At 37.2% G+C, this 27,148-nt stretch overlaps 1 protein-coding gene across 1 annotated transcript in view; it reads right to left on the bottom strand.

Annotated features, from left to right (window-relative positions):
• Positions 1–101: 101 nt before the first annotated feature.
• RHPN2 (rhophilin Rho GTPase binding protein 2) overlaps positions 102–27,148 on the bottom strand; it is a 30,930-nt gene continuing 3,883 nt past the window's right edge. The window contains exons 2-15 of the mRNA XM_035543224.2: positions 21,245–21,360; positions 19,547–19,675; positions 16,537–16,612; positions 14,178–14,255; positions 13,402–13,526; positions 12,251–12,417; positions 9,811–9,998; positions 8,829–8,985; positions 8,251–8,370; positions 7,908–8,102; positions 6,910–6,986; positions 6,057–6,203; positions 5,031–5,186; positions 102–3,687 (exon numbers count right to left, since the gene is read on the bottom strand). Of these exons, the coding sequence (XP_035399117.1) occupies positions 3,436–3,687; positions 5,031–5,186; positions 6,057–6,203; positions 6,910–6,986; positions 7,908–8,102; positions 8,251–8,370; positions 8,829–8,985; positions 9,811–9,998; positions 12,251–12,417; positions 13,402–13,526; positions 14,178–14,255; positions 16,537–16,612; positions 19,547–19,675; positions 21,245–21,360 (1,983 nt within the window). The 3' untranslated portion in view covers positions 102–3,435. The remainder of the gene's footprint in view (positions 3,688–5,030; positions 5,187–6,056; positions 6,204–6,909; positions 6,987–7,907; positions 8,103–8,250; positions 8,371–8,828; positions 8,986–9,810; positions 9,999–12,250; positions 12,418–13,401; positions 13,527–14,177; positions 14,256–16,536; positions 16,613–19,546; positions 19,676–21,244; positions 21,361–27,148) is intronic.

Here is a 27,148-nt window from a genome sequence, read left to right as displayed (position 1 = left end):
AGTTACAATGCTTTAAAAAAAAGCACACATCTTTTACCAACTTTTTTTCCTTCCCTCCAGGGAGTATTTACAGCGAGTTGGGGGACAGAGATATTAGTCTATCATAACATGACTCTAGTAATTAAAACATTTTTTACAGTAGCTAGTACTATGCTAACTTTGTATTGATTATTTTTTTCCTTAAATTACATCATGCTAACACTGAACACTGCAGTTTAGGTAAGACTTTAATTGTTTTACAGTTGAATTCTAAGGTGAAATTGTTTCTAAAATCCAGAAAACATGGAATACTCAAAACAAATGCTTCCTGATTACAGTTTGAGATTACCTTTTTTCCTCCAAATATAGCACTTACTTATAGTCAGGGGTATGTAATAAACATATATGAAGTTGATTATGCTTTGTATACCCCTCATTCTTTAATGGGAGCATGAGTTTGTGTGTTAGTACATGTATAAAAACAGTTATAGCGTACAGCAAAAGTGATCACGTGCATCCTCCCTAGAACTGTGCCTTATTTTGTAGAAGTTTGAGATAGAGATGAATCGTAAGTCCAGATGATAGTACTAGTGTGATGGTGATGCAGTTACATTAGTTATTAAATAAGTTCATGCAATTAATGACTAATTTTTTTAAGGCTTATTAAAATTCAACAGATTTATTGCACCGTACAACTTCTGACAAGCACAACGGAGTATCATAATTACTTCATGTCACAACTGGAGAGAGAATGCAGCACTTGCTAGCAAAGTTATTGCAGCTTGCTTAAGCTGTTTGTTTCTAAATGTCTTTTTAAGAGGGATCTTTTCAAACTTCACTTGGTGTAACCTCCCACTATGGTGCTTCACAGTAAAATCTGTGATGTATAACTTGGGAGTTTCTTTGGAAAGTGCTACTGGAAAACATCTTTGGCTACACTAACTTGTTTCTCTGGGTCCTTTTTCAGTCCACAAGTTGTTAACAAACTTACTCCATTGCATAATACTTCCACTATTAATCTTTTCAAGAATTGTGTATTGGATTGGTTTTCCTGACATACTAAATTAGGTATCATTTAAAATAAAAAGTAAGGATAAAAATTTTTGCCTTATTCGCTCATTAAGGTGGTGTTAAAAGTTCTCACTACTTGGGTTTCAGATCACAGCACGAAGGCAGTTGAGCAGGATTTTCAGTTCTCGTTTGTAAACTAAAAAGAAGTAAATGATAGAGCCTTGGCACCTCTGTAACCAAGCTAATCCTAATCCACCAGTGAACAGCAGCTAGATCTGCTTCTGATGCTGATTCCTTACTTGGGATCTAAATATACTTGCAATTTGGCCATTAATTATTTACTGAATGGTAAGCATTGGAATTTCTAGAACTACAAAACAGGATACTGTTTTCTTACAATTAGGGAGTACTTAAGTTTCATCACAAATCAAGGTATATGGCTATCAATATTGCAAGGTAAACACCAAAGTGCCTTCATACTATTTCATATGCCCACCTGTTCATTACATTAAATACTTTTTTAATTAAAGTAGTAAGAAGTAATACTAAAAGAGTTATAGGCTGAAGTACTGATCCATTGTAAACCTTTACTTTTTAGGCTTTTATAGTACCCCTGTATATTCCATCTGCTTAGAAATGTATTACAAATATGCTTAAATCAAAATAAGAATCTTTAACAGCATAACTTGCTTTGAAATTATCATTTAAGTTAGCAATTGGCTACCAGTCACTGTAGAACGAATCTTGAATTAGCTGTCAGAAAATAGTAAGTATGTATTTGTGCAGCATTTCAGAAGATGATGGGAAGGGAAAGGCAGTTAACCATGCAGCTGAGAAACGTGAGAGGGAAAGATACTTGCAGAAAGACTATCATAGGGAGCTAAGAGGAGAGGAACAACAAGCTAGAAGGAAGTTTCGTGTCTCTGTGCTAGGGATTTCCCTAGCTGGATTGTAACTTTCCCCAGTTTTGCAAAGTAATTATCTTCTTTTGGGAATACTAGGTAACAGGCTCTTGCATTGTATCAGTGTATGACTGCTGCTGGTGTTTAAAAAAGTGCTTCTACAAATATACATGAAGAGTATTAACTACTAAGGACAGACTAGTCACAAGTCACATCATTGTTTATGCAACTCTCATAGGGAAACTCTAGAAATACATTAATATTCCTTGTAAGGAAGCAAGTGTAACACTCTCATTTATAAGTTCCTCTACCTTACAATATAAACTTGCAAGTAAGATAAATTCGTATGCCTTTTTAAGGAGCATTACAGAAGTATGCAAAGAGGTATGTTAGAAGTAAATACTGAAAACTTTTAAGTTACGTTTTACTGTACAAGGTATAGCAGAATCAAAAAGCCACTACTAAATTGCAGCATTTGATTTTTATTTTTAAATAAGTCATTAACGTATTTACACCTATTATGTAAGAAACTAAAAATGACAACTTTAAGCTTATACCCAGACACAAACTTTCCCATTATTTCAAGTTTTGAGTATCAAACAGCACATATCTACTCTGTAGACAGCAACATTAACTAACACTACAGTGTTAGTTCTTCCACTTAAGACTTTATACGCACTTTCTTTTATTTTGAAGGTATCACCACAATTTACATACTCTTGATGATCAATATACTGGAGAATGTCATTTTTAAGATTTGTTCCACAGGTATCAATTTTATTAGGACTAATAAAATACCAATCTTAATGTAACTAGGTTAAATAACTTCAAGTTTGGAATAAAGCCTTTTTTCAATAATCCAATAAAGTAGCTCTTAAAATGCAAGCTAAATCAGGAAAAGAACAGAGTCAAACTCTTTTGTAGTCTAAAAGATCATTTGACTTCTAAGCCTTCTAATTCTTCTCCTGAGTTAACTATTCCACAGAATACACCTAGTACTCTCAGAAAGAGAATTGTCTATGCATAAAAACCACAAGTATGTTACGCTACCTTTTGGCAAAGGCTATTTTTTTCCTGAATAACATTATTCTCTCTCCTTTGCTGTTTAAGATAATTCTGTAAAGTAGTGTGAAGCAACTTATTGTCGACTCTAAACTTTTACAGCAAAATCATCGGTGTGCCCCCTACTGTTTTGCATGCAGCATTGTTTGTAATAAATAAGTCTATAATAGTTATAAAAAATTAGTTATGATAATGTATTTTGAAATTCCAAAGGAATCCAGTCTCCATATAAGCAATTCTCTCATCTACAAATTGTTATTCTACACCTCCCAAACCATTTTGTTCTAACATTCAAATCTTACTCAAGTTTTACAGTTTTTGCTAGCCTCTGATCTTCATAGTGGCTCAATACACAGCAAGTGAAGTCAAGGGCATTTGTCTAAGTTTATACACGTGTACATATAAAGATAACATCGATCAACATATTTTATATACATTTTTAAAGGAAAAACCTTCATGTTAACAGATCCTTCTGAAAACTTCAGTACAATGAACTTTCTGTATTCAGAAGTGCGAAAGGAGAAAGCTTTTTCTTAGTTTGAGAACTTCCAGCCACAGCAGAAGGAAGGCAGAGGGTGCTTGCAGCTTTCTGTCTATTTTTAGTTCCCCAACTTAGAAAAGGCAGTTTCAGCGGGGTTTTCTTGGTCTGATCAATCTTATCTTCTTCCATGGCTAAACAGATTAGGGAGTATGTCTTCTGCATTCCCACAGAATATGTTGCACTCTTACTATGCTATAAGAAGAGAAGAATTATAAGAATCAGTCACCGAAAATGGGTCAAAAATTTGAAGATAAGATTATGGTGCAAATAGTTTTCAAGGCAGACTACAGCAAGTTTTCTGTGCTAATTATGTACTAATTGAATACAAAGTCCTTCAGAGTGCAGGATTCTGGTATTTTGCCCATGTAGACTTCAGGGGTATACTAGGCAAGTGTAAAGGCACTTGTGAATCTGTAACAACACAGCCTGTGTAAGTTAAATTAGAAGCTTAGTAAGTGCTGTATGACGTATATGGTAACCTTTCCACACAGCTTGAATATGTTGTTCTTGCACAAATCTCTCAAGGTGAGTTTTTGGTATCCTTGGAGTCCAGAAAGAATCTTAAGACTTTGTTTTGTTAAACACCAACGAACAAGCTTCGTGTTGATTGCAGCTATTACAACAAAAGCTACTGTAGAATGTTCTTTTGGGTTATCTGGAAGGCACAGCCCTCTCTGCCTTATCTTAGCTGTGTCTGATTATATTCTAGCCTTTCGTGTCCTGCAGCAGCTTGGAATGGCAAGTTTGCAAATCCTTATATTCAATAAGGAAAATTAACTTAAAACAAGAAAACCCAGTGGCTGTAAGGGCACCTTGATCACTTCTAAGGCAACAATATTTCAGTGCCTAAGCTTGCCAGGGAATGCTAGAAGCATGAAGCACTGGATGGATTTAGCTGAACTACATGTTCTCTCACACTACAAATAAGTTTTTTTACAGCTTAACATTTTTGAATCTTGTGATCATTTTTCCCTAGTCTAAAACTTCTACAGCAGTTTAGTAACTGACTATACAAAGCCCATCAAAATAAAACCAAACACATACATTACATTAATCTGTGAATTCTTCTACAACTATAGATCATTTATGTTAACAGTGAATAGAAAATGAGCATGTCTTGGATGCCCTACTGCATTCCATTATTGTTTCTTTGGGGCTTTTCTTCTGCTGAACAGGATGATAGCCTTTTTTATCCTCTGTGACAAGTTAGGGGAAAATTAAATATGCCATGGAATTTTTACTGCAATTAAAGATGTTCCACTAACAACAACCTGCCAACAACAAAAAACACAACCCCAAGCCATTCTTATGCACACAGACTGCATTTTAGCGTGCTAAATCGTGATGCACATTCTACTGATTTTAAATGCACTACTTAAAACAGAACACATCCCTAAACGCTTTATATATATATTCAGTGGTGAAGTGGGATATCTAACTGTGTGAAAGTAAACATACTTGAGGGTTGAAGCCAGGAAAATTTAAGAAAAAAACAATCATATCAAATCTGTAAATGTATTTGCCTTGTTACCTACCATAGATGCTGTTGTATCTTGGCAACTGATAACCTCAAACTCAATGGGCTGCTCTCCCACGCTTTTGAATTTTTCCAGCACCTCATTCACTCCAAGCCATTTGCAATCCACACCACCAACTGAAACAATGTAATCACCTTCTTTTAGGCCCATTGACTGTCAAAAGAGTTTGAACAGGTTACAATCTGGAATTATAAAGCTGTGTGAAGTGTTTTTGTCATCATGCAGTATCTACCCCGAAGGCATTTCCCTCTTAGGAGTCATGAAACCACTGTCTAGCCAGACATGTGGAACAGAAGCATATAACTAGCATAAAAATATGCAAATATCTCAATTATACAAGTTACCTCCTTTGTGGAATTACTGTTGATAAACGTGATTCGGTCATGCTCATAGCTTGTTTTATGTCCTTTTAACTTTTCTCTGAAGTGAAACCTGGTTTTGCTGCCCTGAAAATACCTCCCCATGAGGTATTTTCTCCAGTTTTCACTTCTATTTCTTCAATATTTTTATTTGTACTTATGCGCTTGCTTCTGCCTATGCTATAGCTAGACTGTGCTCATCTATGTATGTTTTTTTATCCCCTTCTTCCCAAAAGAACAGCAGCGTATTAGAAGCCATTTAAACGTTCTTTCCCCTCATTTTTCTTGGGCACACGCTAACCTCCCTTCCTGATCCTCATCCTTGTTGTAACTATTTCCAGATTCTTTATTCCTGCCGACTTCCTGAATGAGATGGGGGAATAACACACTTGCTTTTATATTTTGGATTTTCTACCTATTAAGTGTGAACAGAGGAAGAAATCTACTGTACTTTAAAGTGATATCAGCAATATGAATACTCTAACATCTAAGGTGTGTATGTAGCACTAAAAACGCGTTCAGATTATATGAATTAACTGTGCTGACATACACGAGAACTCAGTAAGTATTCCATACACCAATATCAACAAGCTAAAATTACAATTAAAATACTGTACTGCTAAAGTCTGAAGATAAATCATGAATATTGCACCAATCTACTTACTGCTGCAGAGCAAGCTGGATCAAGACAATAAATCTGTACAGGTGAGCCTCCTTTAAGGCTGAATCCCAGCTCTCCTGCTTCACAGTGGAAGCGAATGGTACGTGGAGCCGTCCATCTCTGCTTGGCTGAGAACACTGACAGTGGGCCCTGGAAGTAACGTAGCGCATTATGGTTTACTGTCATTTGTAAGCATGCTTTTTTTTGTTGTTGTTTTTTTAAACTCAGGTTAACTTCCATCTAATTCCATGGAAACGGAACTGAGATTTATCCAAGAAGTACTCAGCTCTGCTTCATGGCTGTTCAGATGACACTTCAAACAGAGCAGGATGAGAGCAACTGCCAAGCTGTTCTGAGATCTCTATTAGAGTCTGCAGACTCCCAGCTGCAGCAGGCTCTAAGGTCCTATATTACTCCATTTTGGAGGAGATAAACTAATTCATGAAAAATCACGTATTCTAATCCTAACCAGAACTCTCCAGTCCCTTTGCCCACTGACAGACACAGACACCTGAAAGACTGGCTTGGTAGCATGCAACATTATGCATTCTGCCTGCCCATTTCCCGATACCACTTGCTTCTCCTCACCTTGAGTTGTATGAAACTATCTATTGAAACTTCACGAGACTTTTATGAAGCTTATCAAGAATGAATGTTGTGCAATGCCATATAAAAACCAGCACTCTTATTCTTTGCTGGTCTCAAGCCTCTGAAGCTAGGATTGATCTCTCTAATAAATTCTGAAAAAACAGTTACTACAGGATCTTTTTTTTTTTTCAGGCTAAAATACTTGTGTCACTTCCCTCATTTTAGAATGAATTTATAAATGATGGAGGTTGGTAGGCATGTTACATACCAGTCTGTGAAAGAAGTCTTTCACTTTCACCTTGGAAAATTGAGGAGCGATTGTTTCTACTTTATGCTCTGTTTTAGCTAAAACAAAAAGAAAAACAAATTAATTTTCTCTCAAGTATTAGTTAAAAGATACATGAACATATTTTTCTTGCATTCCAGGTTAGATAGAAATTTATCCTACATTCTTATGAGCCTGTAGAAAAACTCATTTCTATGGAGATTCACATCTCTATAGAAAGACAAGTTTCTGAATCGCATTAAAAATATCTTCAGAAATCATGGTATCAATGCAGAAAGCTTAATCCATCCAAACAACGCTATGACATTCCCCTCTTTCTATATATGTATACATATATCTGTATAAGATCAGAGAAGTACTTACAAATGTCTGATTTACATAAGTTAGAGAAATTGTTTAATAGTCATATCTGAATGAAAGCATATAAAATGACATCTGCATACATGTATAAGTACTTCTGTGATCCTACATGCAAATATTTTACAATGCCACAGATAATAAAAGCACACTATTGCTACTGTTGCTGGTAGCTCTTAACTGATCTTCTAACACGGTCTTTTTTCATCTCCTTCAGGCACATCCATTATCTACCCTCCCGTTCTCTTTAAAGTCCTCTCTAGATCTCTGTACCTCTCATTAAGTTGACTCATTAGCATGATCCAAAGACTGTTCTATTAGTTCCTTAAAAGGAGTCATCATAAGACACTTTCAAGTTATATATACATTATTTTAGAAAAAATATTAATACTGATTAACAGAGAAAAAAATAGGATCAGATTTAAAAGGACAGAAAAGTCATCTTTAATCAGTCAGGAAGGCTGGGTTGCCTAACTGAAAACACAGTTAAAAAGGCTGCATTTTTCAGATGTGAAGAGGAAAAAGGGTAGCCCAGCAATACCTGAAAATAAGACTCTTAATTGCCTTAGTTTGGGCACTAGATTATTGTTTAGATACCCTTTTTGCTAGCTGTGGATACTTACGAATGATATCTGGAGTCTGGATTAGACTGAGAAAGTCATCTTCCTTCTCCTGCTGAGCATATTTGAGAAGTGAGCGCTTATGTGCAGCTGTCAGAACCTCCTGAAGAACATCAATGTTCCGAAGCTTTTTGCACAAACCACAGACTCTTAGAGCTTCTTCATGGTAAACAACAGCTTTGCGTAAATGTGCTTTCCCTGAAAAAAAATAGAAACTGTTGGTTGTCTTCCACAGAAATAAATAAAGGATTATTTTCATCTTTTCACAGAATGGTTGAGGTTGGAAGGGACCTCTGGAGATCATTTGGTCCATCCACCCCCTGCCAAGCAGGAAACTGTCAGTTACCTAATTGTTTTCTCTGAACTTTGTCCTTTAAAACAGTGAGAGCCATCAGTCCTTCCGGCATGTAGTCATACAACTGGGACAGGGCTTTTTCTTGCTGATCTTCATCATCACTGGACTGCACTATAGTAACAGATATAGAACATTAGCCATCGCACATCTCTTGGCACCCTGTTCTCTCAGACTACTGTGCAGTAGTTCCTACTTTCTCTCCAAACACAGATATTTTTACATATATATACACTGACGTAAATTTCACATTTTTAGGACTTTCATCAGTATGCAAGAAATGCTTAAAGCCAGAACATAATCACAAGAATTGAACAACTTAGTAGCATATAATAGGTTAATGGATATAACATTTCTTCTGTTTCTGCAAGAGTTAGCTTATTGAACTTTTCCATTCTTCTGTGAAGGACAAAGAAGCCTGGCCTTGTATCTGAACAGGAAAGTGGCCACAAAACAACATACACTGAAACCCCAATGTTCTGGGCTCTTTGTCGTATTCACAGACTAAATTATAATTATTTACGTTTGTTACTGTTGTTTACATGGACATATATCAAATGTATAATTCTTACATTCATGGTCACACAAAATGGCGGCAATGAAGTAATGTGCCAGAGCCTTGTAGTGGTCTGATTTTATTTGTACCAGTTTAGACCAGGAATAAGGGATATTCTCTTTGACTGGTTCCTGAGTCATTGCAGTGTTAACCATCATGTAAACCTCTCCCACCTAAAATAAAGCACAGAATTGAAATGTGAGAGCTTAACATTAGTTATTAGGAGCTCAGTTACTCAAGTAAGGGATATTATAGTCAGCCTTAAGATAATTTTGCGTGCAACCCATCACAAGAGGGACCACTTTAGCTAGTAAGGAGCCAGTTATGTATCTTCTATTCCAAAATGGCTCAGAAAGCATATCCAGATCTGTTTGCATACCCAGTTTTTGATGTTGACAACCTCAAGTACAAATGCTACCTTCTGGGGCACAGCCTGCCTCTCCATTTTTCATGCAAGTCCCGAGGCAGCTCTGCAGCTACCAATCTGATTCTGTGCCCTTCCCCCAGTTACAATTTAGTTATTCTTTTGGACTTCTTAGGTTTGCTCAACCTCAGGCCACCGGGAAATTACAGACAGGTTGAGTGTTCAGCACGTAACAGAGAACCACACAAAGGACTCTGCCCTTTTGTATGCTGATCTGTGGATGAGATCTGTACTTTTTGGAAGAGCAATACAGTAATTAGCTTGTTAGAAAAAACAACAAAAAACAACTTTGGCAAGTTCAGTGCCCAAGTGTTCCAGCACGTTTTTATTAAACTTAAAGAATTCATAATTCTAATATAATGATATTTGAATTACAGATATTCACAATTTCAATCTTCCAAAAGACTGCAACTTTCAATACAGCTTGTGAGCTGTTCCTCGCTACTTTGGGTTTTCATTAACGGTTGTTAAGATTTAGGTTTAATAAACTCTTAATATTACTAGAGGTTTTAACTAGTAACGCCTCACTGGAAACAGTTATTTTAAAGACTCAGTATTAAGTCTCTTATTTTACCTTGGCAACTTCCTGTGTCATCTTCACTAGTGTGAAAAACTCATTGCGTATTCCAGGAAGGCTGATCTGCTCAAAAGCACACTCTTGAGCTTGAGCAAGCATCATTTTTACCAGTACGTTCAGCATCGCTGGGCTCATATCATAACTCGGTGTGTGAGTAAAGGTCTCCTTTAAGTAGTTTAAGACTCCTGAAAGAACAAATTTTTTTTTGGTCAGCATTACAGAAAGAGAAACGGGTGAACTTAATTCTAGCATGTATGATAATAAGATTGAAAGGTTTCTAGTACTGAACTACAGCAATCTGAAGGGATTCCTGGTATGCATAAAAATTAAACTGATCTACTGGTTTTGCTTTGCATTCCCATAAAACGTACAGATCTCAAAATCCTAATTCAAAGGAGCAACAGAAGATACAGGTTTTAAGGGCAATACCTTCAGATTTGTTTATAACTGTTCTGGTGACTGACCATAAAGCTATGCTGAACTGAATGGGACTTTTATATGGGGGTGGTAGGCTAGGGCTTTTACATAGGACAAGAAAGAAAAAAAAAAAAAAAAACACTATGCAATTCTAAGTAGTAGAACCCTTCAATGGAATGAGAAAAATGTATAAACTTACTAATTATGAGTCTCCTTCGTAGATGTTGCTAAATGGAAGCTCAGTTTCATGTAAATAAACCAGGACAGTATGTTTAATTGGATAAAATTACATTCTGCTCTAGACGTTTGGTTTCACCAACATACTAGTCATTCCTATCATTCATTTATCACATTAAAAGCAAACACTAACTGTAGTGCAAATATTAAGGAACAGTTTCACATATGAAAGCGTAACCTTCAGCATGCATGTTATCCAACTGGTTTAGTGAGCTCTACTGGCCTGCTAATTACTGATAATACTAAACAAGTGCAAAGATAAGACCTCTGCTTTCTGAGTGTCCCACCTTCTGTAATCTTACTTCTTGTCACTTCTTTTATTTCTGTCATGCTGTGCTATGTTTTCTTACTACCAGTTTCTGATATCTTTCATTTTCTGTGTTGTATTTGTATCTTTTAACTTATTAATACATCCTTACACAAATTTGAATTATGGCCATCTCTGCATTTTTCCCACCACCACCAAAAGTCACTTGCCAGACGCATCCAAGTACTGACAGAACACCCTACCAAAAGGAACTGAAAATACAGAAAAAAAATCTCTTTTTGGTTCTCAGCATAGTTCTGCTTACGTAGTAAGCATACACACACTGAGAGCTTTGTTGAGAATAAACTCTGTCCAACATTTTCCATTCAGCACTGAGAAATGGTTAATACATGCTCTATATCATGTCTCCAGCAACATAATGAACAGTGTTACGGAGCCATGCACAGGTACAATGAAATGCCTCTTGAGCACATTGCTTTGGGGCCCTGGAAAGGTATTGTGGTAGCAGATGATACATTTATATTTGTGAATTAATTCTGTTCTGCAAATATATTGAAGTGAAAAGTAGTGACTTCATTTGCAAAATGGAAGGAGCAGCTGCAAAATGGAGAAATCTCTCAAATACTAAAATTTCTTGTAGAAAATTGTATCTGTAAGATACAAAGGTTGAAAACCAAAATCTACTTAATAAATGCATGAAGAAATGCCATCAGATTTTCTGGATAGCTGTTCTGTGTACTCGAAAGAGGGGCTTTATGACAATCCCATTATGTGGTTCACAGTTTGCAGCATACAGAGCAAACCCACAGCCACAGATTGTTACTGCAAAAACAAATCTTAGAGTACATATTAATTACATAGGTAGTGTCTTTAAGCACTATTTGTAGCAGATGACATTTACAAAAAATTAGAAAAACTACTTGAAAAAACAACAGCTTCTACAACATGTTATTTTAAGGGATCCAATTCCCTTTGTTAGAATTTGCATTTTTCTTCACTTGGGATGGAAATTTAGTACTTTGAATGTTTGCCTTTGGAATCTATGGATAATCTATGTAGCCAACTTCAAATGAATTGCAAATTTCACCACAGAACATAGTAAGATTAATTTTGAAAAGACCATACAAAAATGGGTTCTAAGCCCCTTGTTAACCCTTCAAATTGTTTATTGTACAGATTTTACACCAATGTAAAATCACGGAGGTCAAAGCAGCTATGCCCATGAAACAAAGAATGAACAAAATGAAACAGCATTAGGACTATCACTAAGACCTTTGAACTACAATTCATTAATCATTAACCACAGCATTAACTGTCTTTATCAGCACATTCAAACTGCAGTTCCAGGTTTTGACTTAAAGCTTCATCTCATATCTTCTCTAGACTTTTTGAATTTCCCTACTGCATCTTATTTGCTTAAGGAATGTGGAAAATGCACAAATTTGCAGGAAGTCAGGCTGAGATAAGGAACATTCACATAAATGTGTTTTTATGTTTTGTATTTTATATTTGTACCTGCAGCTCTCTGGAAAGCATCAACAGCATTTTCAAGCCCATTCTGGGTCTGACGATTGCATCTGGTTCCAATCTGGGTGTAGAGGGCTCCAATATTGAACAAAATGCTAGCTTTTTCAAGCAACAGATTTTGCTGACACACTGGAACACCTGTGAAAGAATCATACCTTCGGAAACAAACATTAGACTAAGTGTTAAGATGTGCAGAACCCATTGAAACTACATATAATTTCATTCTGTTTTTCCAAAAGAACAGTGTAATTCTTAATAATTGTACTGCTACAGTAAAAATAAAGGTGATTAGAAACACCGTTATGTATTGCAATGACAATTTAGGTGCCGCAAACTAGAAAATGGTTTTATTTGAGACTTAGTTTTCAGGTTTTAAAGCAGTGCCTCCAGAAGCATATTAGTAAGTGCCTATAAGACATTACTGAGGCTGAGAGCATCCTGGGGAAGTATTCCTACGTTCTTGCTATGTTCTTGTACTTTTTAATCAGGCACGCACTATTAGATGTTGCCACAGATTAACTATTGGCCCTTACGGTCTGACCCTATATAACTTGTATTTTGTAGTTCCTTTTTGCAGTTATGACTAGGAATTTAACAGATCTTCTTGGCTGTATCACAGTTCTCATTTTTTTCAATCACAAAAATCAAAATTCTGAATTCAAAGTCCATCATCCTTGCTCATAAGTGTAGTAAACACTGCACTATAATAAATTACGTCATTTTTCTTTCCAGGCCCAGATACTCAAGAAACCAAGGAGTGTCCGACCCATTCCCCATCTGCTTCAAGCAACAAAGTTCAGAGTCCAGGAAACATCTGCAGTTGTCCAAAATTATTTTTTCCCCACTTTTTCCCTTGTGGAAACCTGTAGCCCAAATCATAACTCAGACAATGGCTTCATCCTAAGTATGAAAAGGGCTAAAGCATTGTATTCAGGTTTACACTTAATACTAAAAAAAAAACAAACAAACAAAAAACCACACAACAGCACAAAACCACCAACCACTATTGACGATGCACACTGGGATGGGGGGGGGGGAGGGAAGAAGCACAGACATGTTTCAAATTAAACAGGAGACAAGTTAAAGATTAACAGTGTTCTAAAAAAAAAAAAAAAAACAACCACAAACTCCACACTTACCATGTAAATAAAACTCCCATGTGCCTGGTAGGTGGGAAGAATCTGTTTTCTACATAACCAAGTTGAAGGAAATAGCTTATCAACATCTCAATGCCAGCTTCATCTCGGCTAGGAGTGCGGCAAGCCTTAAAATACAACAGGTTAAAATAAAATCTATTCTGTTGAGTTACAGGATGAATACTGCAACACCCAGGATAAAGCTCTACTTCCTCTGCACTTCTGCATTTCATAGAAATGTATGTAATGCGAGAACAGTAAGCTTAAGAGTTTTTTAGCTACACAGAAGTAGAACATAACTTTTATGGAAGAAAAAGGGTCCTGGTTTGTGAGTCTCAGACTTAATTAAACAAAGATTGCAGGCATTTTATGAAAGCTACAAAGAATTTTAGTGTTTCTAATATAATACTGGAAACAGTAGTTAGAAATAATCACCATTCAACTACAGTCTTTTGTGAGATGCACTCATTTGAACACTCTTCCTGCTAAATTTACAATACTTTAAGTGAAAAGAATACATAAGCTGGGATTTACAAAGCTGTGTCAATAGCTCAACCACTTTGCATAAATTCATCCTTTTCTCAGTTGTTCTTTACTCAGATTGCAAAGCTCTTGGAAAATGGAGATTCATATTCTATATCTCAGAAATGAAGTCAGTAAGAATACAGTGAGTTATAAATAGCAGTGACATATGCCGATTCTATACAAATGTTAATATTTGTAACTTTAGATTAAAAGACCTCATGAAAAAAATCTCATTATGCCATACTTCAACTTACTTGTCTCAGATCCATGAGATCTGCTATTTCATCTTCATACTCGGAACTGTCTTCACTATAATGTTCCAGAATAAAATCCTAAAAAATAAAATATTTGAATAGGTAAAATTAATTTAAACTATTCATTATTTTTTCCTGCAGTTGCCAACAGTAGGAAATTGGTTCGGTCCTGATTTGCACATTATCTAGTCTCCTCCAGTCAATAGTATGGCTACATATAGTGATGAGACTTCAAAAAGACAGGAGAACTAATAATTTCATCTGATAATTGAGACCAAAACCCAAATTTCAGCCTGGTGTAAAGGTACCAAACACCTATTATATTAACTCCATTGAGTTTTAAAACAACAACACTTAATGGTTTTGAAAGGGACAAATGAACCCTGTTATCTAAAATAACAAGGGAATCAAGTGACCATAAAAACTTGTTAACAGAAAGAGGCTGCCAAATTCTTGTCAGCTATAGTAGTGCAATTCCACTGAAATTAACACAGTCACAATGGCATAAGTGGTAGCATAATCTGGCCATCAAGATTAACCTACAGAAGTAAAAGCAGAGACAACTTCTATGATGATAATAAACGACAGTTTGCCATGAGGTTCAATAATACGTTGCACAATACACAGAAAGTCCCAAAGTAGAGAAGGTGGCGAGGTATATTAGCCCACAAACAAGTGGTGATAATGCTGCAACTCTGCTTTTCAACTGAGCTAGCTTGGCTAGCACAAACTGGAGTATCGCTCCGTTGTGCTTAGTAAAATCTTTATTACTACTTCCTTTCACACTTAAGAGTAGTACTCAGTAGTAGTATTAATGGAACCAAAAACTATAGAAGGAATTTTGATTCTTTTCTTATTTATGCTCATTTTAATTCATTTAACTATACTGTCTTCAAAGTGGAATTTCTTACAACATCTTCTGTCTCCTTGTCCTTTTTTGATACATTATTTCAGGCTCTATTATAAGGAGGAAAATATGGACATAAAGGCCAAGGAAGCTGTAACATGGGGGGCAGAAATAAATATTAAATGTAACAGTCATAAATAAATACTGAACACTGATTTCAGTAATTAATATTGAATGGAATGGTATCACATTCAATCTTCGAACTTGCCAAATCCAGAAAGAAAAGTGAAGTTTTATGTTTGTTTTGCAATTTGAGTAACATTTTACATAACTAATTCCAAATGTTACTTGTAGCTTCCCCTGAAAGCCCAAAGATTATTCTCAGTTTAAACCCCTCTTCCCCCCTCCCACTCCACCCAAGATAAAAAACCTAGTAATAGTAAGTACAGCCTAACGTGGCTTTGTGAAGCTCTGAATCTAACTATACCTTAGATTCGTAATGGTATTGCTCTTAACCATAGAGTGGTGCTGTCAACTACCTCTCCTGCCCTGCCATAGAGGGACTCAACTGTGGTCAGCTGTTCCTTTACAGAGGACCTGAAATTGGTGGAAGAGTGGCAACCTGAAAAAATGTCCGTGAAAAGCAGAATCTTCCTTTGACATGTATTATTTATACACAGCTTTCATAGAATGGCTTAGTCTTATTTGTAATTATAAGAGTTTGTAATAAGTCATAAGAATGGCTATCTTATTTGTAGAGATGATAGCTATAAAAAGTGCTAAAGCCTTCCAAGCCTATTAACCTTGAAAAAGGCGGGTTTTTACTAAGTCAAACAACATTCTCAAACACACGAGACACCATTTCTTCTAACTGCACCAGGAGATACACATATACATAGGGACTAGGCTATGCCTTGCCTCCAGCCAGTGGTTCCACAAAGCACCCTTGAAATTGTTCTTAGTTTTATTCCTACAATCATAACCTACTCAGAATCACATGCAGTTCAAGTGCTCCTGTACAGCATATTTTACCTATTGCTTGTCCCTTGGAGAATCTAAAACAAATCTAAAACTGAGGACAGATAAGCCAAATATCCCTAGAGGGACCAAACCATCCTACAGTTCCACTGCAGGCCGAGAATAAAATTATACTAAATTATTCGTCATATTGTTTAAACTATAACAGCTTCTTAACAAGGAAGATCTGCTTCACTTCAAGTATGTAGTGTTTAGTAAACGTGAAGCACGGCACAAACACTAAAATCTTCATCTCCGCTAAGCACACTAGGAGAAAGCAGGCCCAGTTCTCTTTTCACTGGAATGTAAATTAAGGCACAGAGCAGGGCAACAACCCAAGTAATGACTGGGTAATTTTTAAACACACTGTGATCACAGTTCTAGGACAAATATAACAAAAAATATTTTGTACATAAATTACTTCTACTTCTTCAAACAAATTTGAAATGCAAATTCTGTTAAGTATTTATTCTGAAATGTATCTCTGAAATTTACCTTGAGGGGGAGTGTAAAGTCTACTTCTTTGGTTTCCTTCAGGCCAAGAGGTACCAAGGGAATGCTGAAAGTCTCTCTGTGAAAAAGATGAAAAGATTCAGAAATCTTAGTTTTATGTTTGTCTGTCAATAATTACTTCTGTTTCACTTGATGACAGAAAACTAGTACGCTGATGGGTGCTCAGGTAAAACATACATAGTTTAGAACTTTGTCTGCTTAGTAGCCTGGGAGCCCTAGAGATGAGAGTGAGGAAAGCTATTTGTCTGTGCCTTTTTTATTTGAGACTATTTTTCCCCCTAAGAAAAGAAAACGAGACTTTCAAAAGCTGGCTTACTGAAGCTTAGCTCTACCTTTAAACAGCTGCACAAGTTATATGCACAAGAAACAGCTCCACAACTGCTAGGACATCTGCCACAGTAGGAGTTATGGTAATTATCAATAATTATAATCAGTATTTTACATGCTAACAATGTTTTTGCATGTAGAAGTGATGTGTGTCTAACAGGGAAAAGTGGGGCCAAAGTGTAACAACTTTAACAGTGAAAGGTCTAAGACTAGGAAGTCTGAGAACTACTGAGACAACACGAGGTGCTAACCTTGTATACAACTCAAACCATAAAACATCAAAGGGCAATATGATGAGAACTGTGATATAAAAAATAATCTAATCCTCAAGAGAATACGCGTCTGTATTATGGACTTAAACCCACATCACACTAGTAAACAACACTAGGTAATGGGACTCTTATCATTGAATTTAAAAGCAAAAAACTACTATTTATCCTTCAGTATGAAAGCTACTTATATTGCTCTTCCTCTGTATTACCCAATTATAAAAAAGTGAGATCAGAGTGAGATCAGGATTGCTTCCAGGTGCCTAGTTTGCTTAGTAGGTTTAATGGATTAGTGTCTGGCAATTATGAGTTTTATCTGATATTTTCCATTTTCCTGCAAGCTGATTCACTGCATAGTCATTATTCAGAGTATATCGCTACCAGCTACAAAATGGCACGGGTGTGATTCATCTATGGTCTTATCAGCAAAACCAGCAAAATCACTTTCTCAGTGGAGAAAATTCTATCTGGGGAAGGTAGGAGTAGCAATGCAGCTTCCTTAGCAGTGGAAGAGTGCTAAAACTAGTTTGCATGATCCAGAAAGCGGCTCTGCTAGCTTGGAAGGGGCTTCCAGGGTACAGAGCAAAAACACCACCGCAGGCAGTGAGAATTATTTTATTCCTGATGAGGCTTTTGGAAGAAACCACAACCCTTTTACATCACTTTGTATCCAGATTTTTTCCCTCGGAAGTGAGACACATGCAAGCGAAATCCTGCCTTACTGATTTAATGAATTCTAATGCTGCCCACAGTTCCTGTAGACACCGGCATTTGTTACACAGAGGCATTTCTATTTTTCAAGTTTCCTAGGGGCCCCACACCCATGGAGTCAGCACGGATTACATCATGGAGGTATTGGACAGTTAGGGAGGCGGTCCTACATTTCCAGGTCTGAGCAGAAGCGGTGTCATGCTGCTCAATGCAGCCGAGCTGTGTGCAATAAACGGGAAGACCCACCCTTCAGATCAGTGCAATACAATACACCGTAACCTAGTGATGTGGGTGTGACCTCATGCTGAGGACTGTACACACAATGGATTCAGATGGTAGCTATTAATGGCTATTTGCTATTAAAGGCTGGAGAGCAGTTACAGAGGGAGTGGGTTATTTTAGTGGATGGCATCTAGAGCTTTGAATGAACAGCATCACAGTGGCAGAAACGCAAAACTCAGAATAGGAAGGGATCAGGAGAGACGAAAAAGCATACTATTGCCCAGCCACAAGGCTTCTGCCTGCCTTGGGGCCTGACCTACTGCTCATCCTTCACTGAGAATCCAGATACTTCAAATATTCTTTGACTAGAAGTAGGACTGGTATTGCTGGAGTCTCACTCTTATTAGCATAGCCATATCTTTCATTGCTGCTCTCTGTGCTCACATCCATCTACGAAGACTGGTAAGATTTTGAACAACAACAACAAAAAAATTATCTCATCGTATAGAGAATTGTCGTGGAAGGAACTTTGGCACAAGTTTCTTCCAAGACAAAAAATAAAACGTAGATATTTTGCATTGGGACAGCATATATTGGAAACGTACCCCACTGTAAACGTGTTTAGTCCCTGTACATTCAGGCTTCCTTGTAGCCAGAAGTTAAAACCTTACCAAAAACAGTGCTAAGAAGGATCCAAAATTATACCCCCTCCCACAAAGCACTTTAGTTTGCATCTTGAGCTGCTAATGTTAATCAAATATGAGAAGTTCAGTTTTCGAAGCAATAAGACATCTAACTGATAGAGAAATCTTTGCAGTATTCAGACAATGAATAAACCTTAACTTCAAAGTTTTATATTTGGGAAGCCCAATGCAACTTGAAGTTTAGTGTGCCTTTTTAAAGTTGAAATAACATCTTGGAGCAATTCCAACTTCATCTATTACACATTTCTGTTTTAGTTCTCTACTTTATATCTTTCTATCACTGAAATGCACACTTTAAGGACTACCTCAAGTCTGCTTTGAGCTCCAAAGCAGTGTTGTTCCTTTATCCTCTACTAGCTAAAGAGAGGACTGTTGCATGCCTTTGAGAACAGATAGGTGCACTAGGTTTGCTCACTCCAGAACGCTGTGAACCAGTTGGCCATCCTAGTACTGCAAATTCTACTAGGCATCGTGCGTTTACCCATAATGCCCCAAGACCTTTCAATTCTTACAATATTCTCCTCCATGAAGGAACTCCGTATCTAAGGATTAGTGGCACATACCTTTCCCAAGTGAAAGATAAATATGCAGACTAGCCCTTAGTCAACAAATCTACCATCAAGTATGTTCTCTTCCTATCAAGTTCTCTGTTCTTTCAGGTAATTATTGTCCAGCATTCACAATAATCTAGAAACAGTTTTATTTCCACTGGCAAACAGAAGAACTGTTAATAATTGAGTAACTTAGCTTTAAACTTACTCTGTATTTTGATAAACTTCTACTGAGATGTTAAGTCCTTCTAATTCCTCCTTTAAGATCTGCAGGTCCGAGTTTACAAAACTTAGTTCCAGTAGTACCTGTTCTCTTACTTTGTTGTTGGTGGTAGCCCTGCAGAAAGAAGTAATTTTTTTTATTGCTGAGAAACAGATTTTGTACGAAAGCTTTGCTGACCCCCTTGCTAGCATTCTCAGCATTTTTAAGATTTTTTTTATCCCCTTAAGAGATGATACAAGACCTCATGTTTCAAAATTTATTAGCTTTACTGTCAAGAGAGAATGATAGTTTCCAGATAACAGCATGCAGACACCTAGAAGGTTTGTCATATGCTATTTTTTTGTGAGATTAAGGCTCAATTTCACTTTCAGATACATTAATCAGCAACAATAAAGCATCTTAAACAGAATCACTATCCCATTTCAGGATTATGCAGTTTCTTCCTAGAAGATACTAGGGTGGGGAGGAGAATCCGGAAATATTTTTTCAAAAGAGACTTTCCCACTTTGTTTAGCTAAGTAATGATCTGCTGAGACTTCTGATCTTAACAATAAAAGAAAACAAGTTTCCCATAAAACAGTTATTACAGAATGTTTTACAACCAAGTATACAGGTAGGAAGATTTCTTTGTAATAAAATATGATTTTCTCTATAATTCAATTTTTTTTTTCTGAAGCAAATTGGATTTTTTTTGTTTGTTTCCTCTACCATCTATATATTTACATTATAACTTCTTGAACCGCTAGCACTGCAGATATTAATACAGGCCCCAGAGCATTTCTGCGTGATTTGCTATTTGCATATTTCAGGACATTATATGCCTATTTCTAACCTGATTCTCCATACAGTATTACTGTTTACAAGAGACTTAAACTATTACCAATAAACACAGATGTGAGTTTGAGATAAAAAGCAAGTTTTTTGTTGTCTAATTTGCAGCGTTTTGTGTTTACCTTTAAGTTAAAATTAACCTCCATAAATATTTATGAACAAACTTCTCATACATCTGGCTCTACTGGGCACATCCTCCAGTTTTGCTGAGCATCTGGGTGAAGAACTGTGTATCCCAAGGCTAAAATTCTAAGCTTGTACTTCATATTTTAAATATACATTATCTGTGAGCGAACTTTACTGGATTCCTGAGATTGCTTAGATTAAGCAGTGTTAAAATCTGCTGCCTGCGTAACGCACGCTGGATGTAAGTACAGAATTGACTGAATCTTGAGCACTGCATAGATAAATGGTCAAGCTTTGATGATAGCTGCAATTTAATTATGATGTTACTGAGGCTCAATGTTTGGGCTAGCTTACCATCATCCACGGAAGGGATTCTAGTATCTTTCCCAAAAACCCCAATATTCTGTCCAGGTAAACATCTCTAATATGGCTATATTGCTCTCAACAAGGTTCACTTGCCATTATTACTAGCAATAAAGTTGACCAAACAGAGCAAGATAGATAGTTACAGTAAGTCTAGCATTCAGCCCGTCTGCTGCAACACAGCAGCTTTGAAAGCACACTTTATAGCAGGCAGTAACTCAACAGAGTTAGCGCAGGAATATTCACAAAGCATCCAGCAGCCATTCATCTCCCCTCTGTCCTCACCAAAAAAAAAAAAAAGAATTAAAAAAAAAAAATCATTTTGCTGCTTAGGCCAGAGAACTAGGAACCGATGACACATACCGTAAAAGATTTTCAGCACCAGCTCTCATTCTTACTGCTCTCAAGATCTGTTGGTTTAAGACAGCTCTTTGATTTTGTAGTTTGCTTCGACCAGTCTCAGCAAGAGGATTACATCCCTGGAATTAAGGAAACAAGTTTTGTTGTTGTTACAGGATTCTGAAAAACGAGTAACACTGTATTTGAAAGAACTTTAATGGCATGGGTTCTGCATGAATACCAGTTACCTACGTTAACATCAGTAACAAATGATTGTTTTGACAGTATTTATTTTCTCAATCTTATTAAAAACCAAAAGAGACATCATGACCAAAGCATTTGACACTAAAATACATGCTGAAAATACCTGGTTTAAGGCTTATGCACATCTTTGAGCCAGTCTGTTCTCCCCTAAAAATCTTCTGAAGCTATTGTCCAATTACAACTGAATTTGAGAAAGTGCTATTAAATTCCTACATTTCATAAAAAAAAAAAAAAAAAAAACAGTATCTGACGAGGCAATATATCTTAGTAATGCTCCTCTTAACCTTTGTGAAGTATCTGAGTTTTGTACCAGGAGATAAAGCCTTGAAATACAATTCTATCAGGAAGCAGGATATGTAGCAACACAGATTTAAGAACTTTTCTAAGAATCTCTGCTCTTGTTCCTTCTGATGCTCAAACCTTCATATTCCAGTGAGCAGTGATAAGATAAAACTATTACAGATGAATAGGATTGCATGTTTGTCTGACTTTGTTTGAGAGGAATGCAATCTTAACGCCTTTTTTTTAAAACAGAAGTTTCAGATCCACTGTTGTCGTTTTTTTGTTTTTCCTCTTTGCCTCTGCTTCCCCCGTTCTTTTAAAAATGCTTCTGTCTTTGAACATTAATACTCATTACAGCCAACCAGCAAATCCCTACAGCCTTAACTACCGATTCTGAAGCAAGTAAGATCACTCCTTCTTGAGGTTTACCCTTAAATAAAGTATGCCCTTTTGTGTGGCCTTGCTGGGTGTCAAGAAGTTTAGCTGGGTCCTGCTGGAACCCGCACTACGCGCAGAATAGGCTCAGCTCTGTCCAACTCAAGTTTTCCCACAAGTACCCCAGCCAATAGATTAAGCACAGTTTTGGACCTCCCTCTCAGGTTTTGACTAGAAGAATGTGGTTGTGACCTAACAGTATTTAAAAGTTTCTCAACAAGCTTTAATTATGAGTGGTCAGGCAATGACATACCAGTACATCAAAAGCAAGTATTTAAATAGAACATGAAGTTCTAATCAACAAGTCTTTATTTGGGTTGGCAAGTGAAGACAAATTGACCTGGCAATTGAGCAATGAGCTGATCAATCCAGATTACACATTTATCTGAGAAAGCCCATAGCCTAATATTGTTAATTTTAAACCCCTAGTTTTACAAGTTTGTTAATAAATAGGTAAAATGACAGGAAGCTCACGTAAGCATCTTCCGAAGCAACGTTTGCCAGATAACTTGAAAAAATATGTCACATTAAATTACTCTCATCGCAGAAGTGTTTCTACAATGAAGGACCAACTACAGCAGAGGCCCAAATCTTGGATGTGCTCTCTATCCTCTCTTTGTGGAGAATGCATTGGTGGCAAACAGAATACAAAGAAGATGAACTTTTTACTGGAGAGTACATGCAGGTGTAGCAAACTTGTTCATTTATGATTAGGAGGAGTCTTAACTACAAAATACTTTATGCTCTTTCATACACGTTTATACTCAGAGACGAAAGCAAGGCATACTTAAAGGTACAATATGGTCTTGTATCTACAAATTGCTTTCTGCTTTTAGCCTGTAACTTCTTCTGGGCTGCTGCTGTTCTTCCTGCTTTGCTTTTTCTTCACTCTGTATTGTATGAAGTTTCTCCAGTACTGGTGTCCAAAGTCTTCTCCCCTTCCATTCTATCCACGCCATTTTTCATTTCAACCTTGCCAATGATTTCATCTTGCTTCCTGTATTCAGCTTTAATACTTGATTCTTGGGCCTCTCATCTTTAAACACCTACGTAGGTCTGTGATGTTTTCTTTCAGCTTCTTGCCTGAACTGCTTAGTCCAAGCATCCTTCCTAAATGTGTCATCACGCTACCCTTGTCTTCATTTTCTCTATAGAGCCACAGCTTCTATCCACACCTCCCTACCTTTCTGTATGCCAAACAAGTTTCCTGACGTCATTCAAATACTCCTTCACAACTCTATTTCTGGAAACTTTTTCAGGAAGATTAACTGCCTGATTCGCAAGCCCACAAAGCTCAGCAGAAGTGTTTTGTTTATTTCCATGGACATTTGATCAAGGTCCAGCCCAGAAGTTAAACAGACTCCAGTTGAACAATGAGTGCAAAACTGCAATGACCTGAAACTCTGTGCAAAGAACAAAAGTGGCAGGGATGTTTCCCTTCGTTTTGGGGCCAGCTACTAATCTCCGTGTGAAGCCTTAATGCAAAAAACATCCCCTGGGGACTAAGAGGAGAAGGCACTAACAAACTGAGGTATCCATATCAACCCCAGTGGGCTTGTAAGCGCTGCACTTTTGTCTCCCCGATGAAAGGCTTCACAGGGACAGAGGAGTCTGTTTTCAGGATAGGCTCACCTGCTGCAAGCATATACCTCCCATCTACCTCAAGGCCAATAAGGAACTCCTATTTTACCTTTTAGAAAACTGTGCTTTTTAGTTCTCCTGCACACAGTATGGGGACACTGCTAGTTTGTGTTCATGTGCAGGCTTAAACTCTATTGTTATCAGGCTGCCAAAAAACTGACGGGTAGAAGCCTGCATAGAGAACAGTGAAAATAACCAACATCTGCAAGAAACATTATGGCAAATAAGATAATCTGGAGAAGATCTCCCCTTGTGTGAAGCACAAACTCTATGCACTTAGGTGTTGTTTCGGAGACAGATTTTTGTTTTCCTCCATGTACAAGGTCCCTTTCCCAGCCAGCCTTTGCAGCTGGCTTACGTTTGCACAACCCCAAGAATGCTGATGTACATTAGAACAACTGACAGCCAACCTTCCCTGCATTTTCCACACCTACTGTTTCACATCTTGTCAACAGGATGCTAGATGGTTCATTTAATTACTGTTTATTTGCAGAGTTGAGACAACATGGAGAGTGAACTGGATTTTACCCTTATTATATACCATCTGTAAGTGATTCATTCAATAACAACAAAGAATTTTTATTACTAATGAAGATGCGAAAGTTACCAATAATAGAGTATGATTTAAGCTTTCATTGTATGTTTTTGAAAAAAAAAAAAAAAAGTTAAATAGCTTTCCTGTAAAGACATTTCAAATCATGAACTAAGCTATCAGCTTTAAAGCCTTCCCCCACCCTTGAAGTATAGCTACATTTCACAAAGTATTTGAAGTGTCTAAATATTATTGTTCTTAGCTCCTGAAAAACTAGAAGGCTCTTAAAAACCTGAAGTTCAATTTGCTAGCTACTTTTATTTCTTCCTGTTTGGTTGAACTGCAGAATCAGGAATCTGGTATGTTTTTAACACCTCCTTTTCAGAAGCAAGACCTATACATGAACAGTTACAGATCCTTAACATTTGTTATTTATGTACCTAGTTAGATAAATTCTCAGAAGAAACAGACACTGATATTAAACAAACAAACATGCATGCATCTCCTGATGAAGGCTGGCCTATTCAGGGCCCATGTTTCATAGCAATCATCTGACTAATTAATGGAGTGTGATGACAGATTCTAATAGGATTCCTGCTCATCTGTTGTTAGAATTAATGCCTGAGCTTAGGTGGTTGGATATCCCACTGGTTTTTATTTTTAATCCTGTAAACATTGTCCCACACGTGCTTATTTGGCAAACAGCTGCATTATGAATGCCTGTGGGATGTCGGTGCGACTTGCTGTCTCTCAGACCAGGCACAGCCTGCTTAACAGCAGGAGTTCATGCAGAGCTAGAAAGCAGCTGATGGACTGTTCAGGGCTCACATGGGATTTGGGGGAGATTTTATTCTACAGATTACACAGGAGCATAAAGGGTAGCCTGGCAAACCTGCAGTCAAGTACTCCCGGTTAGCTGTCAATGGACAACATCTTGCCTCTGTGCAAGGAACCAGTGCTCACCTCCCACCCGACAAAGCCTTCAGACCACAAGTCTATGGGGTACAAGCAGTATCTTTGTGTTTATCTGAGGTTAGGAGTGACGGAAGGAAACTTTCACAGAAGGAAAACAGCTGTCAAAAACACAGGTCCCAAATAAAGAAATATCTGTATTAAACTTGAATGCCTAGGAGTTATTTCTCCAAAATAGAAGCATAAGGTCAGAAATCCAGTTGTGATGCAAACAAAAATCATGACTGTTTGCCTGACAATGAGCAATCACAGGAAGCATCTGAAGTTAGCATAAGTATGACTTGTGAAGCAGTGGTTTGAACTTTTAAGATGAGCCGCATACTGTCTGAAGGTGACACAGAGTTGAAACTGGGTGTGCCTTCTTCCTTAAAATAAAACATTCCTTTCCAGCCAGTGCAACCTGTGCTGCTTGTAAAGCCCTGTAGAGTATGCAAATGGCCATAGCCTCCAGATATTTAAATGTGTATGTGACTTAACTTACGGAGGTAAATTCCTTGGCTGCAATAGAATTTATGGTAAATAAATTCACACTAGTATTTCTAGTGGGACTTCAGGAAATATAATAATTGTAGAACATAGGATCACTTCTAAATTAAAGTTGCTCTTTGCATATTTCTGTTGGTTCATTGTTGAAGTCTTAGCCATATACTGCAAATCTTTCAATAATAGGTGTTTTTATCTGTGGTTAAAATAAGGGGGAGAGGGGTGAGGAAGATCTGGTCTTCCAGAGCCTGTACCATAAGCAATTATTTTACAGATCTAAGTACCTGGCCAAAATATTAATGTAAACTTCCAGAATTAATCTTTGTATTAAGTTCCAAATACATATTTTCGATACAATAGTATCTTGTTGCACCACTCAACTAATCGACAGGAAAAAAATCAGTATCGTGTCAGAGAAGTCTGTCCCCTGATGAACCAAGTTTCAGAGGATTCCTTATCTCACATGCAGGTCTACTTTCAGTTTTAGGTTTTTTGAATTTGTATATAAGGAGCGGACAGGGCATGGCATGAAGTGGAGCATGAATCATCACAACATTGTTTCTGTCCCTGCTGGACACGTAGAAAGAGAACAAACAGGCAAATAAATATTCCTGTGTCAATGCTAATGTTAATGGTTGCCTGGCTACTAATGACTAAAGACTTCCAGCCCAGTGGAAGCACAGGTGCAGCAGGTTGGTAAACTGATCCATTAAGCACAGCGGGGCAGGGGGAAACCCTACAGAAGAAAGCCCAAAAGCTAAGGAGTGGAAGGAGAGAGGATTAATCAGGGAAGTGCTGACTCACGAGCAGGTTACCATACCTATCATCATTTTCAGCCTGGTGCTTTATTTACAGAACTGCCTGTGTTCTGTTTTTAGACCTTTCCCCTGGCAGGCAGGACTAATATGTACTGTCTTTCTTTCTGAATCACCAGTTTGGTCTAGATGGCAATTTTCTAGTCTCACAGACCAAGCCAAAGCCTTCAGAAAGGTTGAAGAAAACAAGCATCTTCGCTCACCTGACCAGCATCTAAAGATTTATTAAGCTAGCTGTCCAGCTGCTCTGCCTGTGTGCAACACAACGTACTGCTATCCAAAACAACCATACTGAAGAAGGGATGCTTTGTGCTGTACCAGCAGATATCTGGAGACCTACAGAAAGCATAAGCTTGAAAAATGAACTAAGGCTTTTTCTTATCTATTGCAGCTTCCTGATTAGGAAACTTGAAAAGTTACAATCTGCATAAGGAGTTATAAAGCAATAAACCAAGGTGGCAAAGATGTATTAGAAAGAACTTGCTAGAAATCTCTTCCTTCCTC

This window comes from Cygnus atratus, chromosome 12 (genome assembly GCF_013377495.2).
Source record: "Cygnus atratus isolate AKBS03 ecotype Queensland, Australia chromosome 12, CAtr_DNAZoo_HiC_assembly, whole genome shotgun sequence".
Taxonomy (NCBI): domain Eukaryota; kingdom Metazoa; phylum Chordata; class Aves; order Anseriformes; family Anatidae; genus Cygnus; species Cygnus atratus.
Note: the sequence above shows the minus strand (reverse complement) of the source record. Positions and strands in the feature narration are given on the sequence as shown.